Genomic DNA, 19,984 nt, shown 5'->3' on the forward strand with positions numbered 1-19,984 from the left:
TGTAAAGCTCTTTTCAGTGCTCCCATTCTAACTTCCTGACAGAGCCACTTCATTTGACTATTTTATTTGCACTGAGAGCAAAATGGAATGATACAGAAAGGGGAAAAGAAATATTGCACCATCAGTACATATTTAATATCAAATTTGTTTGGGATTTAATCTATGACATGGGGACTGCTGACAGCAATCTGCAATCCTCAAGTCGTTCCATCTGTAAGAAATAGTACTTGTGTAGAGACTGAGGCTGTTCAAAAGTCTGCAGCAGGGAAAACAGGTAATTTGTTTGGTCTCACAGTGGTAGATCTGCACTGTGACCTAATTTAACAAGAAAATACTTGATAATCAGAGAATCATAGAATGGTTAGGGTTGGAAAGGACTTTAATTCTGCATGGCATCCTGTTACTCCAACCAGCAATTCATCATGGGAGACCTATCTGTTGGAAGTGACAAGAAGAAGATGGGTGTTAAAGATACCAATTTTGCCAGCTCACTGCTGGCCTGATTGATGTAAGATTCTTCTTGTATCTTATCATGCATGAACAAGAAAGATGTTGACTGAAAGGTAGAGGCTCAACAAGGATAACAAATATCAGCCTCCCCCACACTGTGTATTTTTCTCACCTATCAACGATGCTCAAGCTGTCTTGACTTCCCTGAACAGCATGCCAGCCTTTATATCCATAGTAAAACAGAGATCCCCGTATGGAAGCTTGCAGTAAGCTGTGCTTTTCCCATAGCCACATCAATTCTTGCCAGAGAGAAATACAAATTATGTGTTTCTCCTTTAGACTGTTGTTTAGTAACCCCTCTTGAATCATTGACACAGCCTTGGGGTTTAGTGGCTATGGCGTATGAGGCACCCATACCTCTGTGTAACACCAGCAGGATGCCCTGCAGTGTGAGGACTATCAGCAAATTAAAGGCTGACAACAGAACAGCCACTGTTGAAAGGGAAATGTAAATTAGATGGTCAACCTAAGCAATGAGGTAGTTAGTTACTATGAGAGGAAAGGAAAGAGCATGTTGGGAACAAATGGTACAGTTCCAGGTAATATCCCCTATACAGCCCCATAAAACATTAATTTAATAAAAGCCATGAGGCCATGACAGCTTTCTGCCAGCCACAAACACACACTGCCTCATGAATCATTTATTGGGCAGGTGATGGGGGAAATCAGTAATTTCTGAGGGAAATTGTCTTGGTAAATGGCTCAACCTCTGACCACTTCCACCACAAGCCAGAGCTGTCAGATTATGAAGGAAACATGGGCATTTGTCACAAGGCACCAGGCACCTCTGGAATGTTTTGTCTTTCCCCAGCTGGGCAGCCTTACTGACTCATCACTTCTGTGACTGATGTTATGATGGGACACAGATTTCTGAGAGCTCTAGCATGTTACCTGATTAGTAAAATGTCACTTAACACATTAAAAGAGAGAATCAGAGAATCACAGAATGGTTTGAATTGGAAAGGACCTTAAGATCATCCAGTTCCAACCCCCCTGCCATGGGCAGAGGTGCCTCACTAGATCATGTCGCCCAAGGCTCTGTCTACCCTGGCCTTGAACACTGCCAGGGATGGAGCAGTCACAACCTCCCTGGGCAACCCATTCCAGTGCCTCACTACTCTCACAGGGAAGAACTACTTCTTTATATCTAACCTGAACTTCCTCTGTTTCAGTTTACACCCATCACCTGCTGTCCTATCACTATAGTTGCTAATGAAGAGTCTCTCTTCGGCAATTCAAGAATCCTGAGTCTGGTCCTCATCTGAAGTCTCCTGAGGTCTCTGGTGCTCGAGAGCTGGATCTGGAGCTCCTGTGCATTGCAGTGGTCAGCACAGCCCCCTGTAAATCAAAGATGCTGTTAAAACAAAGCACTGGGCACACAAATGGGGAAAACCAGAATAACTGATTTCATCTCAAGTCCTCTTAACTGCTTGTCACATTGCGCTTGTGGAGAGAACTCCAGAAAGGAAACAAAGACATAGAGGCTAGACATTTATTAATAACTTAGGAGATAATTTTGGTGTATGAAGCATATCACATGACTGGCATTTTCCTTCTAAGAAAATTCATGCATCTTTTTAGCCTTCAGATAATATTTTAAGATTATTAAGCATGTTAAAACCTGAAACCACAGATGGAAAACTCTGAAGGATGATATTCTTGCAGCACAAAGCAATGCTTTCTGCAGTGCCTCATGTTCACTGTGAAGAATCCAGCCTGTGCCTCAAACCAAATGTCTGCTCTATATTTAGTTTTGCAAAGCCTATTGTAAATCGGTGGTTACCACATGCACTGTCCCAGAGCGCTAGTTTGGAGCTATTGTAGCCACTTCCTGACACTGAGGACATGGCCAATGTATATGGGTATAAGTAGGGGTTGCAACAGCCTTCAGCTGGCTGCTGGTTGAGAAATCTGTTTTATATGCAGCATTTCTGGCAGAGAACACTCACCTTCTCCCTGCCCATGGCAGGGGTTTGGAACTAGATGATCTTAAGATCTTCAAACGAAAACCATGCTATGATTCTATGATTAATGAGAAATTAAAAATAAAGGATTCCACCCCTGGCAGTGTTCAAGGCCAGGATGGGGCTTATAGCAACCTGGTCTAATGGAAGGTGTTCCTGCCTATGGCAGGGGGCTGGAACAGCTCGAAGCTTTAAGGTTCCTTCCAACCGAAACCATTCTGTGATCCCATGAGGTTGCCGGTTGCATCTCTTTGGAGGGGGGTGGGTGACTGGCAGGTTGAGAACCGGATGCTGGTGAGAAGGTGTTTGGAGGGGGTAGGGGTGAAGCTGCCTGCTCCCCCATAGAACGGAAAGCTCACAAATCCACCGGTTTTCTTACGGTGGAACGACATACTCCCACAATGTTCCCATCAATTCTGCTAACGGCCATGCCGGGGCCTTCCTGCTCCCCCCACTGACCGCCCCACGCGTGGGCTTCACCCCACTGTCCCGCACTGACACCGGCTACCGGGACCCCACGGCAGCGCCGCGGCCGGGCGGAGGGCTGGCGCCGTGAATCCGGGTCACCGCCGCCTGCCGGGGAGGTACCTCAGGCGGGAGAGCTGCAGGACCGCCATTGCCCAATTCGCGGGTGGCCGCCACCACGCCGCTGGGGCGGGTGAGGGACGCGGGAGGCGGTCCGAGCCCGCCCGGGCCCGGCCCCCGCCCCAGGCGCCGCCGTTGACTGTCGGAGAGGGCCGCGCCGGGCAAGCGGCGGCGGAGGGTGAGGGCTTGTCGCTTTAGCACGGCCCGCTCCCGCTCCGCGATAGGACGGTAGCCACGGCCGCCGCGTTCCCGAGACTCCATGGCGGGGCGCGAGCCCCGGGGGCGCCTCTCGCCGTTGCTGCTGCTGCTGCCGGTGCTACTGCTGCCGTCGGTGCCCGCCGCCGCCTCCCCAGCGCCGGAGGGTCCGTCGTGCCACGGCGCGTTCGACATGTATTTCGTGCTGGACAAGTACGGGGCGCTCGCGGGAATGGCGCTGGGGTCGCGGTCTCCGCCGCCATCGCTTTTGTTCGGGCGGTGCGACGCTAAGGGGGAAAGCGCGGGCTCTGTGGGGAGAGGGAGGAGGGGTATGCCCCGTGCCGGCCGTGAAAACGGGCTAACGGCCGCCAACGCGATAACTAACGGGGAACCGGGCGGCTGAGTCCCGCAGAAAGTTTGTGTTGCCGGTGGTGTGTGTGTCTGTGTGTGTTTGAGGTAAGTCCACCCGACGCCCGAGAAGATAGTGAAGCTCGCAGGAAGGAGGTTATGTTTTCTGTCCGAAAGTACTCGGGTGGAAGTCTGATTGTCTGATTTTTGAGTCAGGCCGCATCCGCCACCCTTCCCCCTCCGCAGCTGTTGTGTTGCCGTGCTCTTGTGGGGAAGTTCGCGCGTAGGGGATCGGCAGCAGCGCGGGGACCCCGGCTGGCCGCAGAAGCGGTGCTGACGGGCCTCCCGCGGCTCCTGGGGCTTCCAGTGCTTAATGTACGCGTTTTGCAAGACAAGCCGCGACAGAAATCATGCGCTAGTGTGATGCTGGCGTACTCGGGAGCCGGGGTTTGTGGTAACTAGAAATTAGAAAAGCAAATAGCCCCGTATGGTGTAACCTCACTGAAATCGTCATCCTTCCTTGCCTGGTTTTCTTGAACAAGGCCTTACTAACGTGGTTTTTGTTTTCTCTTCAGGTCTGGGAGCGTAGCACAGAACTGGCATGAAATATTTGATTTCGTAAATCAGCTGACAGAAAGATTTGTGAGGTGCGTTTTGTTACTTGTGACATCTGTAGTACGGACATATGTTGGGAAAGCCCCCACGGTTTTGTAGTCTCTCACAAACATCCTAAGATTTTGGCTTCTAGCACCCGAATTGCTCAAAATAATGGGAACGTTTACTTCATTTTGTCATGTTTGGACCTCAGTATAAAGGTAGTAAATAGGCATCTTTAAATACTTAATCTCTAACATTGCTCTCAGATGTATTGTTAATTTTTTAAAAACTTTTTCCATGCATTTTTATATAGGTGAATATATGGTGCTGGTCAAAAGTGAGTATCATTCAAGCTCCAAGTACAGGATGTTTATGCCATGTTAACCAAATATTTGTTGTATATATATGTAAGCAACTTTGTAACCCAGTAGCAGTGTTGTCTTGCTGTTGTGAATACTGGTGATGCAGCATTTTGCTTTAAACACTGCCTCCCCCCCAGAATACCCAAATAAGACAAAGGAAGCTCCCCCAAGACATAAAACCTGTGGTAGGTTTTGCTAAGGAAAATGAAGTGCAGTCGGCAGTTATTATCTTGGCTTGCTAATAAAGGGCTACAGTTAGGCTTGCATAATTAAATATTGCTTACATTCATCTTGTAAAAAGCAAGTCTTCTCTAAACTAAGTGGGTGATTCAAGGTTTTGAAAAGTATTTTGTAAGTTCTATCATAATAATAATAAAAAAAAGCATGAGGATGCCTGAGTCCCTACAGAAAGGGTGGAGCTTGTTAAGTGTAAATCTTTAAATTCATCTTTTATAGCCAGTTGATGCTCTCTTTTACCCCAGTTGTTGTGTGGTGGTCTGGGGGCATTACCTGAAACAAAGCTATTGAGTTGGCAAGTTAACTTAGCTGACCTGTCACACCAGAGGAGGATCAGAGAGCCAGACAGTCCAACCTACCAGCATCTCGTTTTGCAGCGGGATGCTGAGCTCTCAGCCTTATGGGCACAACCCTTTCACAGCATGATGGCTGCTGGGCTCTGTGGGAGCCTGAACTGTCCATCTCCCCCAGTGTTTCCCTCATGGGGCTGGAGTGCTGCTGGAGGCTAAAGAGGCTTTGTCCTGCCTTCAGGCCTTAGTATGCTTCTAGAACTGGGCATGGGGTTATTTGGCCTTGCCATTTCTTAAAGTGGAAAGAGGAGCTGTGAGAAGGTGGCCAAGAACCAACTGGTAGCAGTTACCTTGAGTCTTCATCTAAAGAATTAATTTATGGCAGTGCATCTGCTCTGCAGTTCAACTTGTCTGTAATATGTTTGCACTAATAGCGCTTGCATGCTCATCACCTGGGTTCTGAAAGGCCTGTGTTTGGCAGCGCTCTTGGATCTAGTGGGTGTGTTCATAGGATTCTCCTCCATCCTCACAGTGTCTGAGTGCTCAGAGAAGGGGACAGAAATTGGATGATTTCTGAAGAGGACTGTTTAGTGGTTGCTGCTAAAGACAGATTAGCTAAATGGTAACTTTGGGGTTATTACGCAGGGAGAGTTGCATATCAGGTAGGGAAGTCTTATGTTACTTGGACTAGGCAGTGATGCAATTTCCAGGGACTGGGTTTTGTTTGGCAGTGGCTGGCAGCAACTAAGATGATTGATAATACCATTATCAATTTACATTATCATTTAATTTATAGCATCTCAGAGGTTTGTATTCAGAGCTTTAACAGATAGACTGCAAGGCTGGATCTTAAATCCAAAATATGTGCAGTTCTGTGCAGGCTTGCCCAGTGCTAATATTTCCATGATGTCAATAGTTTTAAGTTGCATCATTGACATAAGTCATAATATATTGGAATTGTCATGAATAAAAATTAAAAGCGGGTAGCAGAGATGTTATATCTTACCTTAGGAAAGTTATTTTGTTGGGCTTCTAGAGTACCAGTTCTTAGGCATTTTCCATTGATAGTTGGATACGACTCCTTGTGATCTCATTGGAAGAGACAGGTGGGCTTCTTCAAAAAAAGGTTGAATTCCTTAATAAAATCAATTCATATGGTTTTACTTTTTATAGTGACTTTTCCCCTGATACTTTTAAGGAAGATGGTCCCAAATGTCACAACTGAAGTCAGGCAAGAAGGAGTAACAACTCTGCTACTTCATTCTCAAAGCATCTGGGTGAGGGGTAGAGGGCAGAAATCCTTTAATTCCTCTCTCCCTTTGGGTTTGCAGTTCAAAAGTATGTTCTTTAGAAGTTGGAGGATAAAGATAATACTAATGAAGCATGAATAAGTGAATTAAATGCTATGCATCTGTACATTTCTTTTTCCTAAAATGTATTTCTCTTTTTTTTTCTCTTTACCTTTTTCAAAAGCCCCAAGATGAGGTTATCATTTATCGTGTTTTCCACCCAGGCACACGTCATTATGCCATTAACTGGAGACAGGTCAGTGCACTGCTTTTTTAATTCTCTCTCTCTCTCTCCTCCCCCAAGAGCTCTTATTAAATCAGAGGAACAGTAGAAGATACTGAACAATAACTAATACCTTTAACTCATGGCCAGCCATGAAGCCTTTGTGCAAAGCTGGATTTAATTTTGTGAACAAAGCAATGGATAACCTAGTAATAAAGGAAAGAGAAGAACGACAGGAAATAAACTCTTGATATGAACTCTGCCACTGCTTTGCAGAACAACAGCAAGTAGTGCTTTCATCTCTGCATGACTACCTATCACCCTTGGCACAGCAGGAGAAATTATTCTTGCTTTTACTTTCATAAAGCCCCATCTCTGTATAGGTATTCAGCATTTTTTTTTGTCTAGGTAAAGCACACAATGGTAAATTAATGTTTCCCAAAATCTCACATAAGGTAGGTATATAGTTTTTAACGAATGATACATAATAGCTAGTACAAGACTTACTGAAGAGACCCATCTTTGGGAACAGACAAATGCCTCAGGCTACAGAAATAGGATGTCTAAAACTCCAATTCTAAGCCCTTCCTGATTTAGCATTTAAAAAAGTGGTCTGATTTAAGAAAAGCCAAGTGTTCACTTCCCCCCATGTGGGCTTGGATACTGACAAGATCATAAGCCATTTTTCTAGATGGCTTGAGAGAGGTCAGGAGAGGACACTAAGCCTATTCTGAGGACTGCTGAAGTCAATGGGATCCTTTCTCTCCATTTCATTAGGCCTTTAATCCATGTCAGAGGCCTACTCCTTATCAGGCCTGAAGAGTCAGCACAGATAGCACACAGACTGCTTAAAATGCATGGGCAGAACTTTGGAGCCCAGCCACAGAAACACAAGTGCTTTTTTCATTGCGTGTCTGTGGTGGTACACTTGAAGCTATTGAAAGAAACATGTTTTTCTCAGAAGCCTTTTTTAAAGCATAGGGAGAACCTTCTTCAGCTCTAGTGAGATCCTTTGTGGGACTTTTCTTTAATACAGAGTTTGCCAATGCTTTTGTGAGTGTGGTAGGGAAAGGAAATTACTGCCCTTACTGTTAAGGAGGAATTATAAGGAGAATAAAGAACGAAACATTAGCAACTGTGACTATACATATGTAGGTAAGAATGGATATGGTAGGAACAGCTGTCCTTTTAAATATTAAAGAACTTAACAGGAAGATTACTTAGAATGTCCAACTCCCATTGTTCCAAACAGAAGATGAGGATGTGAAGTACAGTGCAGTTTTGTGGATGGGTGTGTATATGTGTGATTATGGGATATTATGGCCTAGGGTTTTTTATGTGCATTTTGGACTTGCAGGGATGTTTTTGCCCTTGACTACTTGCTAATTTGCTGAAGTCAGGAAACCACAATTCATTCCCAGCAGTTAGTTCAAAATAGGGAACTCTTTTTTTTTGTTTTGAAAGCCTTAGGCTTCTGATTGTTTGCACAAAGCTCTTGCTGGTTTTTACTGTGCAATAAAGCTGTGGACATAAAGAAACCCACACCATAGAGCCGAAGCCCCCAGATTATCAAATATGTTGTGACTATGAACAGTGCTATGTGAATAACTCTGGAAACAGAAGTCACTGCTAACCACAGTACACACAATGCTATAATAAATACATATAAAAAAAAAAAACCAACATCCAGATGGACAAGACTTCTCACAATGGTTATATTCTATTTTAGAGATACATGTTTCCCCTGTGAAGTTCAGCTGTAAGCTGTAAACTAAGTGCTAAACAAAGATTAGAGCATTCATATTTGGGGCTCAGTTTTGCTACTAGTTCTGAAAAGCAAGTTGTTTGGGAAAGTGGATACTCTTACAAATGTTATCCAGATGGCACAGTGAGGTCTGTGTTCTTTTCTGGCCAACTGTATGCTGGCCAGCAGAATTCCAGGTGTCTGTTAATCCACTTCTGAGGCATTTCACTGACATCCCCAGCCCGGAGTAGCCTTGCTGACTCTGCTTCAGTGAAACTCCTGTTGGAGCTAAAGAAAGATTGTATTAATGAGGGTGGAAAAATAGGACACTTGAGTATCTTGCTGTGCTTGTCTGTAGTCTGGTTAGAGATGGCTATTCCTCTGTTGTACAGACACATGCAATCTAGCAAGACATGTATTTGAGCCTCGGTCACATGAGCTAACTACACTTCGGTTCAAGAAACTTGCCAAAACAGAGCCATCTGCAGAGCGCATGTTCTGCTGAGCTTATGAAGTACAGCAAAGTCAGCCACTTAATGTGTTTTCCATCTGGAGCCCATGCAGGAGGCCTAAAGTTTGAAGCAGAATATTTATTATGATGGTGCTGAGCCCTGTGTAGTATTTGAGAGATGCAGAAAGCAGGAGCCTCCTCCAAATTCTGCGTCTGAGGATGCCAGTGTGCAGGTTTACTTTCACCAGTACAACAGCTCTGTTGGTCAGGAATGTGACCATCCCTCTTTCTGATAAAGAACACCCCCTTCTGATTTATTTCACTAACAACTTTGTGTGTTTTCCTGTTGTGATACTTAGCAGCAAAACCCAAGTACTTGTTTTGTTTGCCTTTGTTAGAGATGAAGTGTGTTGCCTCGCAGGCACACAGCTTCATTCCTGACAATAAATATGTGCTCATGGCAATCACAGTTTCCCTGCTAGTGCTTATACTCTCAGCACAATGAAAAATTAGTCAAGATTCCAGCACTTCCATAGGTAGAATGCAACATGGAAAAGAAATACAAGGCACTGTTCCCCATCCAGAAGAGCTAAGAACACCACTGCTTAAAGCTGCATAGATACTGATGGAGACTCAGTGTTCCATACAAGGCTAAACCTTTACCCAGCTAAATCAGCATGACCCTAGGCCTATGCAAAAACTGGAGCTGGTTCTAACCTCTGCAGCCCTAATGTAGAAGCACAAAAGATTTTTTTTTTTTTTAAGAATCAGTCTTCCAGCATGCTTTGCTTTCTAGCAAGTATAAAGACTTTCTTATTACACACTGAAGCTGCATATATTTACTTTAAGGCAAATGGTTGTTTTTATTAAGTGTTCTTACTCTCAAAGACAGTATCATGTCACCGAGAAACTAAGGTGGCTTGTGCTGTGTACCTGGTCTGCAGTCCTCTTAAATGGAGTGGGATCTACATCCTGCTGTAGTAGAAAGAAGTATTCATTACCTATTTTCCACTGCCAGCAAGTGCTGGCTGTGGCACTTTCTACACAAGGAGACAAGGCAATGCCTTAACAACATCAGTAGTCTGACCACTTGGCTGCTGACAGCACTGGTTTTGGGATTGTGTCAAACTTACTTGAAGAGAAAAATAACACTAAACAATTATGAAAACAGTACCTGTTGAGTTGCCCAAATAAGAGCTTGCAGCCTGGTGTGACCGAATTTATGCAGAGAAACCTCTCCTATAAACTGTTGGATAGTTTCCTTGGTGTTAATTCAAACTTGGAAAGGCAAATGATTACATTTAGACCTGAAAGCAAATCTGAATTGTGGAACGTGCTCAGGTAAGGAGCATGTTTAATTGCAACAGTTTAATTGGTGTTAAATTGAATTCTTCAGTTTGCAGAGCTGGGCTGCTTTGTTATGTCTCATTACTAAATCGTCTGTTTTCAACTCTGTATTTAATTCCACAGTGCCCTGCCTTGAGGAGGCACTGAAGATATAAGACAAGCTCATTGTAGACTTTGTCCTGAGCAGGGTTGGCACAGCCTCCCTCACAGCAAACATGGCATCTGCAGCTGTGGTGCAGCAAGGTAGAGCACAGCAGAGTTCCCAAGACAGGTGAGAGCAGTGGGTGCTGCTAGAGCTGCCACCAGAACCCCTCCTGACCTCAGCCAGGCTGGGGTTACTCCTGCAGCCCCTGCTCATGGACTAGCCAAAAAGAAACTGCAGTGCAGAATGACAGAGAGCTTGTAGCTGTCATTGTGTTTGACTGGCTGCTGCTGGAAGAATTATCTGAGTAGCTAGAAAGCTCGATAAAAGAGAGAACACACAGGGTAGCTATTAAAAATTAGATGTGCCTTTTCTGAAAACCGGAGATGTGATGCAGCACATATGCTGAGTGGGGAAGAGATATTAAATTTGTACTCCTTCAGCCCAAACACAGACAGGCTGTGAGTTGCTGATTTTGTTTTGCTTTTTTCCACCTCCTTCCTTTGTCTGACTTAAACCATGAACCCAGTGGTCCTTCAGCCTGTATCACTGTTACCAAACTGTATTGCATCCAGACACCCAGACTGAGGTCATGGCTCTGTTATTTCAAGTGAAAAACAGACCTTCTCTGGATTTTTGTGGCTACAAAAAATTATTACAGAAACAGGGGAAAGGAGAGTTTTGAGAGTACTGAAGAGCAGGAACAGGGGCTTCAAAGCTGATTGATTAAAGAGTCCCATTATCAGAATTATTTAGGCAGACACAACATCATGTGCCTGCTTTCCAAATTGACTGGATGTGAGCTTCAACATGATTGAACCAGCCTCTCTTGCTGTCTGGTAGGGCTTGTTTGCCCAAGTCACGCAGCCACACTGGTGTTGTGACATCCAGCCCAGGACTTGCTCGTACTTGACCAGCTTGGAGCTTGGTCGCATCTGGCTGGGCTTATCCAGTCCCAAGGGAAAGAGATAGTGACTGATTAAATGCAGCTAAAAAATCTTAATTCTGCCAAAGATTTTCCTGGAACCCCTTGTAGGCAGAGGCTTGGAAGCACCAGAGATTTCTGTGTGACCGGGTCGCAAGACATTTTAGATAAATAAAACTGAACTGATTGTACAAAAGCTATTTTTGCAAAATGAAATCTGTTTCAGAAAACTGGGACTTCAGTTGCTGCTTGTTTCTTGGCAGTAGAACACTTAACGCCTGTGATGTGCTGCCACTCATTTCTGGCAAGCACTAAGTATGTGGTTTATAATCTGCGTTCATACATAATCAGTTTCAAGTTGTTTCTATAGATGCTGAATGTAAAATATTTGGATCAAGCAGATTGTATTATCTTACATAACTTCTTCCCTTCCATATATTCAACACCATATTTTTCTCTTCCCCCCCATTGTATCAGTTGATCCTATGATTGGGAGCTCATTCCAGCTATGGATCGTACTTTGAAACAGAGCTTCTAAACATAGAGGAAGCCTATCAGTGGAACAAATGACTAGTGGGTGGCATTCAGGCCGAGAGGCATATGCATTCTTTCTCATTTTGTATGCCCTAAGGAAAGCTTTCACGCATCCTACAATGTATTTTCCCCTCCCTTTCCTCAACCCTGCTGGTTTCCTCTTTGTCGCCTATGTTTGTTACAGTGTTCTATATATTCTGGCCCAATTTTTGTCCCTATTTTGTTTTTACTTGTCCTTTACTAATACAACTTGCCACTGGAAATTTGCTTGCATGAGAACTTGCAGATTTGATTCTTTCAGTAAAGTCTCTCTGCCTTTCTCTCCCTGCTCATGCTGATTTCACTTGAAAGAATTCCTTTTGTGCTTCCTTCCAGCTTCTCCAGTCTTAACATCATAGTTCAGTGAGCAGCTTGCAGTCGAAGATGGATTTTTTAAAGGCCTGTGAGAGGTCACACCACAACCTTATCCTTAAATATAAGTGACCTGTGTAAGTGTGACGCCTTGTCAGAGGTCACACAGAAACAGCCAAAAATGTCGAAAAAAAACCGCAAAACCTATTTGTAATCCTAGTCCTTTCGTTGGATACAAGAGGGGTCTTGCAAACACTGCATCTGCCTGTTGATACTTATTTTGTTAGACTGTAATTACTGCAATTCTGTACTACTCCATTAAATACCTGCATATTTACCCAGAAGATTTCTCTAGAAACAGAACTGATGTTTTAGGGGATTTCTTTTTTAATTGCAGTGTGATTGGAAGTGAAGTTGGTTTAATTGAGCAAAGTAGACTTAATATAACAGCATTTCCACTGGGTTATTTAATGCTGAGGCTTTGCCACTTCTTGGCAATACCTACTCTGTCTGAATCAATTTTACTTGATTCTAGCTCTTTGACTCACTGAGGCATATTGTGTTAGTTAGGTCTAAAATATCTTACCACAGTGCTGCTTCCGTTGTGAATACAAAATCTGCTTCCACATGGTATCTCAGCTAAATGCTATATTTTACAGAATTTAATTTTGCATCTTCTCTATGACAAAGGCTAATTTTCTCATCAATAAACTAACCTCTTTCCCCACTTCAGATCATGCTAACAATCTCCTACCTTTTTGTTTTAGGGAGAGAATCAAGAAAGGTCTTAAGGATTTGGAGGAGGTAAAGCCAGCAGGGGACACATACATACATGAGGGATTAAAACAGGTAGGTTTTACTCATCTTCTTGCAATCAGAATATCCCATGTTATTACCCTTTGCATAATAGCAGCCATAACCTGTAGCATAAATGGATTGATTGTATGCCTCCGTCTGTTACACTCAAATCTTTTTGGTTTCCTATGTGGTCCCAAGATTGCTCAGATACTATGTAAATCCCATGCAGAAGATTAGCCATCACAGAAAATGGCCATATGGAATTTCTTTGACTTGATCCTTCACAGTAGAGAGCAGTTCTTTGTCGTGAATTTAACAGCTAACACAGCATACCAATTACATGGTAAATAGTCACAGACAGCTTTGTAGGGCTGTGAGCCTTAAAGAGCCTTCTAGAACATGTACTTATGGAGAGCTGACTCACACAAATAAGCATTTTCAAGACAAATAGTCTTACTTTTAGACTATATTAGTTACGGAGTTACCAACTGCTTGTATTTTATTGAGAATGTACAGTTAAAGGATGTTTTGTGATTTTGCTGAGCCACTAAAGGTGAGGATCTAAGTGTTATGGATAAAAACTTAGTTTCTTCCTTTGGCCTATGAAGCCAAATTTGTACCTGTGATATAGGGGCAGAAAAACCAGACAAACACAAGTTGTTGCCATGTAAAAGAAACCAACTTAGTTTTAAGTCATACTTTTTATGTCTTGGAAGCTACTGACTGGCATTTGAAATCTGGGGAGTAGCACAGGAAACCTTATTGTAGATATAAAGAGAGGTGAGCTTCACAACTCAGAGAGCATCTGTCCTGAAAAAATCAAGTGTTTCCAGGTGTTGATCAGTCAGTGACCCTGGCACTTTGGAAATGGGCTCACTGGTGACTGGAAAACACTGATGAATGATTTACTTGTTAGTAGTGAGTTAAAGAGGGGCAGAAGATTGTCACAAGATGAGTCTGAAGATGAGTCTGAGTGTGGTTTCAGATGCTCACTTAGAAGATCAATCTCGGTTAAAAGCTTAGGTGTCATTTTCAGCTGGAGAAATATTTTTTGTTTTCAGGCCAACATGCAAATTGCAAAGCAAGGAGCTTCAAGGTTTTCTAGTATCATCATTGCACTGACAGATGGCAAGCTAGATGGTCTGATTCCCTTGCATGCAGAGAAAGAGGTGAGCACTAGTTGAAAATGCATGTTATATTCTGAAGAGTTTGGGTGTTGCCTCTTGAATGAAAAATTGCTTATTCCTCTGTTCTATTTTGGGGCAGGCAAAGAAATCCAGAGAGCTGGGAGCTAGAGTTTACTGTGTTGGCGTACTTGATTTCGTACAAGAACAGGTAAGAGCATTACTAATGTACATTACTAGGCCATACCTTGTCACAAGGTTGTATACATCAAAATCAAGTAATAAATTAAGTTTACTTTCATTAGGCAGTATAATGTCTTCTCTGGCTCAGGACGCAGATACTCGGATGTGTACCTAGACATAAATAGAATGTGTGGGTGTTGCTTTCATTGCTGAGAAGACCTGTCGGAAATACCCTTGCTAACTGGTAGCTGCCAGCAGGAAAGGATGCCGGCAGAGCCCTTTTCATTAAGATGGCAACTAGATTAAGCTGCAAGTGGCATGAACAGAGTAGCTATAGACAAGGTGCAAGCAGCATGTATAACAGCCTTGGGATGAGAAAAAGGAAGAAGGATCCATATTCTTCATTGATAGAAAGCTCTTCCAGAGTTGCTGTCTCCTAATGAAGGCTATAGCTACTCCTGTGAAAGTGGCTTGAATGGAGAAGTGTACACAAGACTTTACTATAGAAGCCACATAGAAAGGCTCTTTAATGGAAGATGGAGCAAAGAGGGAAGGTAATTTGGAAAGTTACAGTATCACTGCCAAGATACAGCTCTAAAAGGTTTCCTTAGTGTGGTGGTTTGACACGGTGTCTCACTACTGTACGGTTTTATTATAGCTGCAGTAGGTTCTCCCATTTAGAAAGGTCAGTTAGCTGTGAGGGAACTCAAAATTTTCTTCCTCTTTGCACAGTGGATGGGAGTTGGTTTTAGACATCCATTTACATTTTAAGGGTGAAAAGCAGTGGGACAGATTTTGTTTGCCAAACGATTCACGTGTTTGAACATGTATTCTCTCCAAAGCTTGAAAAAATTGCTGACACAAAAGACCAAGTCTTCCCTGTCACTGGAGGATTCCAGGCACTCAAAGGGATAATCAATTCTGTGAGTATCAAGCAACAAGCTTACCATTTCCTCAAGATTAGAGCTTACTCTCCCATTCCACTTTCTTTTCCAAGCAGAACTGGTTCATAAAAAGTAATTGAAATAAGTGAAGTTCTTTCCTTCTTATCTTAGACATGCAGTTCTGTAAATTAATGTTGCCTGCCACCCCTGCACTTACTCATGCTCAGACCTTGCAAGGAGTTTGGGAACTCCATACAAGTGTGGTGAGTTTGAGGGGGATGCTTTGAGGAATGACTGGTACAGGTTTAGTCTAAAAATATGGAGCCTGTTAGGGGAATTTAGAGCAACAGGTTAAAATCATTAGGGATGAGAGCAATTCAGGAATTATCCAAATCTCCATGTACAGAGGAGCATTTTAAATACATACTTCAGTCTTGACTTTACCTACTTGTTTTCCCAGTATGCAGTAGGACTTTCAGTTCCCTTTTTACAACATGGTGTGAGAAACTCCCATGACCATTAAACTGGTTACCATGATTTGGAAAAAGGGATCAAAACAAAAGGAACATTTTGGTTAGGGTCAGTGGCTTGATAATATTTTAGATAGGTGTCAAGAAGACACCTTTAGTTGTGGGGAGGCAATTTATTTGCCTCATCTTAAACTAAAGATGTGTGTTTTATGCAAGGTTAACAGTGCTCCTGCTGTTGCGTGTAGGCAGCATGATGGAATAAAACTTTTAATAAAGAAAGGATACTACTCACAGGATGTTACACAGTCATGAACGGATCACTTCCCTTGAATAGTGTGATTTTTTTGTGGAAGTTAATGTCATAATGAAACAGCTTATTTTCCTTCTTGTTGCTTGAAATAAATGTAATTTTAGAATCCTCCTTGCACATGCTAAAGGAATATAATCAACCTTTTCACGCAGTGACATTTATTTTCTTGAAAAGAAGGTACATCCCATGTGGTACTGTCTTTAAAAATCTCTTTCTGTGCCATTTTAAAGGCTTAGAAGTTACTCTGCTAGTGTGAAGTGAAGCAACATTGAAGCCACTAGTGATAGACTTATTTATAAGAGCTGAATGTTTAACCTTGATTGATTATGTTACGTTTCCAAGGAGACTGCATTTCAAAATGTGTGTGTCAAGATTGAACTAGATAAAGGGCTAAAGACATTTGAGTTTAGAGTTTCCCTTCCAACAGGGGTCACTGACCTACATATTGGACCTTTCCAAGGCGTCAGGGTTCTCCATTCTGGTTGCTCCAAGAAGAAGCAGCAGGAGTATAATCGCTTGAGGAGTTTAATTCAAACATGCAGAAGATTAGCATAACTTGTAGGTTGTCCTGTTAGCCCCTCTTCTCATCCAAGGTATTCTAGGGCAGAATTTGGCTACTAGCAGTTCCAGTCTGACTCTTTTAGACCTCCCAGGAGCTTTCAAGCATCTTCACCTTTTTGTGGACAGAGTGAGGGAAGCTTTTCTGGTAAGATTTGGCAGGTGGTGTTTGCCCAAGCCTCAGTCCAGCTTCTTCTGGCACTTGTGAAAAATCCAAGTGTAAAACTGAGATTTGTGCACATCCTAGCTTTACAGCAAGAAAAGAAACACATAATGGCAGCATCTTGTTTTAAGATAACAGCTTAGCACTGACATGGACTGTACTGAAAAAGCACACTTCAATACACTATTCTACAGCTTATATGCATTGTCTGTTCCTTTAAACTGTGACTGAACTCCTGAATTGTTCAGAGTTTTATTTAACAGAATACGTCTGGAACAGATATTCAGCACTTGGCTTACTGCAGATTTCTGTCCATAAAAAGACTCTTATGTTGTAGCTGTCTTGTGGGTGGGAGGGGAAAGCAGTGGAAAATATTATTGCTGATAAAGGAACATGAGAAGTCCTTTCTGATAGGAAACATATCAACTGAATTCAGTCTTACCTGCATCAGTCTTTTTTGTGGGGACAAAGGATCAAACAAAACCAGTTAGTGCTAGTGATTGAATAGCTCCCAAGAGCTTTTAGCGTTTTGAATACTGTTTACAGTTTTCTGAAAAGCACTGAATCTAAACAGAGCTTCATTTAGCTGTCAAAGCATTTGGAACTCTCCTTATACTCTTCTCTAGTAAGCACATTAAATGTATTTGTTTGAAGCAGTGAGAAAATGATACCCTGACAATGTCCCTGTTTTACCACAGAATGTGGATAGAAGTATCTATACATGGAGTTATTTTGCTTTGTGGTTGGTTTTTTTTGTGTGTCTGTGTGTTTTATGTGTGATGGCTGTATCATCAACATGAGGTTTTGGTATGCTGTACTTGTAAGTCAATTTTTTTTTTAAGGGGTTCTTAGTGATTGTGACAGTTCATTCTCATTGCACTATAAATTTATAAGCAGATTTAACTGAACGTGAAATACTAATTTTTCCCTTTTATTCACAATTATAAATCCATTTCAAGTTTATAAGTTAGCTAGAGAATACAGGCTCAAAAAGACACTCCCATCATAAAAGGGAAAGCTAATTTCAAAATAGATGAAAATGAAATACCCACATCACAAACATGCAGAAGTATTGCTCAAAGTGTGATGTCTAAGGTGCAGTTGTGAAACCCTCCATGAACATTTGTTGAACATTTCTTGTTCAGAAAAAAAGACACCATTTACAGAAATGGTAGCAACCCAACAGTTAAAACCCTCTAGCAAAAGTACAGCCCACAACTGTTCAGCAGGAATGACTGGTGGAGCTGCTCAAAGCATTTACTTCATTTGTCTCTACCAAACTCAGATAGGAAATCTTCTGGCTACTGTGTAGTTATACTTGTAGCAAATTCTAGAAGAGCTGGTCAGTTACTTTATAGTTGCGTTTACCGCTTCTTTTTTCCATCAACAGAGTATCTGTTAGTACCTGCTTCTACAGTGTTTAAAGTCTAAGCCATTATTCCGATTTATATTAGACAAAGCATGTTTAATTGTGGCAGGGGATTAACACTCAGGACAGCTGAGATTAGCAGTTAGAGAAAACCTAGCTCAAATATTGAAAAGCTTATATTGTGTTTTGACCACCTTCTTAGTTCAGATAAAATCCCAGTGAAGCATATAAGGATTTAAGCACCACCATGCTGTGTTGTGTTTCTGTTGAGTAACATCAACAAATGATTGAAGACTCTGCAGACTTCTGTAAAGAGGTGACTGCTTTGTGAAGTTTCCAGTGCTTCTGGCATTACCAATACCTAACTTTACGAAGTAGTAACTAAACAGCATTGTCAGGGTAAATAAATCTAAGCAGAAGTCTAGAGCTTGGAAGAAAAATGCTGAAGGCAAATAATTATGCCATGAGGAACAGTTTACTGATGTAGTTTGGCTGATAATTATGTGCAGTATGGCCTCATGAACAAGCCATAGCATTGTGAACTGTAAGGGTTCTGGAGTGCATAGTTTATATCACAATGTGTCGGTATAGGACTATATAAGGAAATGAAACCCGTTCTTTTTACCCTTCCTTTCCTATATAAGATTTATATTAACTTTTTTTTTTTAAACCCATTTGATAAAGAACCATTTGGGAATTTGTCATTTACATTGTTAGTTCCAAGTCCATCTGTCATAACCAAAATAGCACCTTCCTACCTGGCTTTGGGGGAGTGTTGGTGAGGCTGCGCATCTCTCAATACAAGGATGCTGAGCTGTAAGCAAGCTAAATCAAGAGAACCTCACTTGCATCTCACCAGATATGGTCCTAAACCAGTACTGTCACCAGGAGAAACTGTGAAGACTTTGTGCTTATTAAATAGCTCAGTCAGACTCACTGTTTCCCTAAGGGGACAGTTTCTGCAAGGCAACTAGAAACTGTAGAGCCAACAGCCTTCAGAGAATTGGGTAATAGCTCAGGCATTGCGTAAACTCTTTCCTGTAACTCAGAAACCAGCATGGGACTCCCTGGTGAGGGGAGCAGAAGGTGTTTGTCTTCATAGAAGCAAGAAATGTTGCTATTCTGAACACTGCTCATTTGAACTGTTTCATCACCTGTGAAACAGTGACTGGGAGAATAACAGAAAGCAGCAGTTAAATTAAGGACTGGGAGCCAAGGTGCTGCTACTGCTTGAATCAGACACATGAAGTCTTCAGATAAGAGAGTACCTTTCCTAAGGCTGAAGTTTCCGTAAAGTTCCTGTAACACTTCACTGCAAATCAGTATGGTGTTTTGTTTCCATTTTTTTCTGCAATTTTATCCTGTTTCACCCTCTTTTGTGGCACCTTTCTGTGCATGTGGTTTGCACAGCTCAGCACATCTGAATTGCTTTTATGTGCCACATTCTGAGACACAAAAGCAGTGAAGGGTCTTCACTTCCCTTTTGCTTAAGCAGATGCAAGACCTACTGATTTGTGAGCACCTGGTTGTCTCTGCAGGCAGAATTGGACAAGGCTTGCACCTTTAAAAGTTACACTAATGGCACTCATTTGTATCTAATAATATTAGAGTGTGACAGTTCTAAGTAGACTTAAACACATTTTCATGCTGAAGTGAGTTAGCAGCTCTTAATACAGGAAGTTAAAATACATTTCGTACTTAAGAAACCCCCCAAAAACCTATCAGATAAGATTACAGGAACTGATAGATGCAGAACTTGAGAGAGTATATAGTCAGTTTAAAAAAGTTCAGTCTAGAAGTGTTTCATCTTTAAGAATTCTACCCAAGAAGAATTAGAAATAGAATTGCTAAGCTCCCTTAGCTTATTTAGTTTGCAGGTGCTCAGTTTTGAATTGTTCATTCTATTTAAACATACTGCACAAACAACACCACCCCCCCAACACTGATAAAGGCATGCAAGCTGAGCACTTGCATCACCTGGAACATTTTAAACTGAAGGTAAATTGTCTCCAAGATGGTGGAGCCCCTCAG

The 19,984-nt window shown here is 42.3% G+C and overlaps 1 protein-coding gene across 1 annotated transcript in view; it reads left to right on the forward strand.

Moving 5' to 3' along the window:
- Window positions 1-3,181: 3,181 nt before the first annotated feature.
- ANTXR2 (ANTXR cell adhesion molecule 2) overlaps window positions 3,182-19,984 on the forward strand; it is a 103,982-nt gene continuing 87,179 nt past the window's right edge. The window contains exons 1-7 of the mRNA XM_031044736.2: window positions 3,182-3,467; window positions 4,178-4,249; window positions 6,562-6,633; window positions 12,862-12,943; window positions 13,954-14,061; window positions 14,159-14,227; window positions 15,042-15,122. Coding sequence (XP_030900596.1) covers window positions 3,319-3,467; window positions 4,178-4,249; window positions 6,562-6,633; window positions 12,862-12,943; window positions 13,954-14,061; window positions 14,159-14,227; window positions 15,042-15,122 — 633 coding nt within the window. The 5' untranslated portion in view covers window positions 3,182-3,318. The remainder of the gene's footprint in view (window positions 3,468-4,177; window positions 4,250-6,561; window positions 6,634-12,861; window positions 12,944-13,953; window positions 14,062-14,158; window positions 14,228-15,041; window positions 15,123-19,984) is intronic.

The sequence above is a fragment of the Melopsittacus undulatus genome, chromosome 5 (genome assembly GCF_012275295.1).
Source record: "Melopsittacus undulatus isolate bMelUnd1 chromosome 5, bMelUnd1.mat.Z, whole genome shotgun sequence".
NCBI lineage: Eukaryota > Metazoa > Chordata > Aves > Psittaciformes > Psittaculidae > Melopsittacus > Melopsittacus undulatus.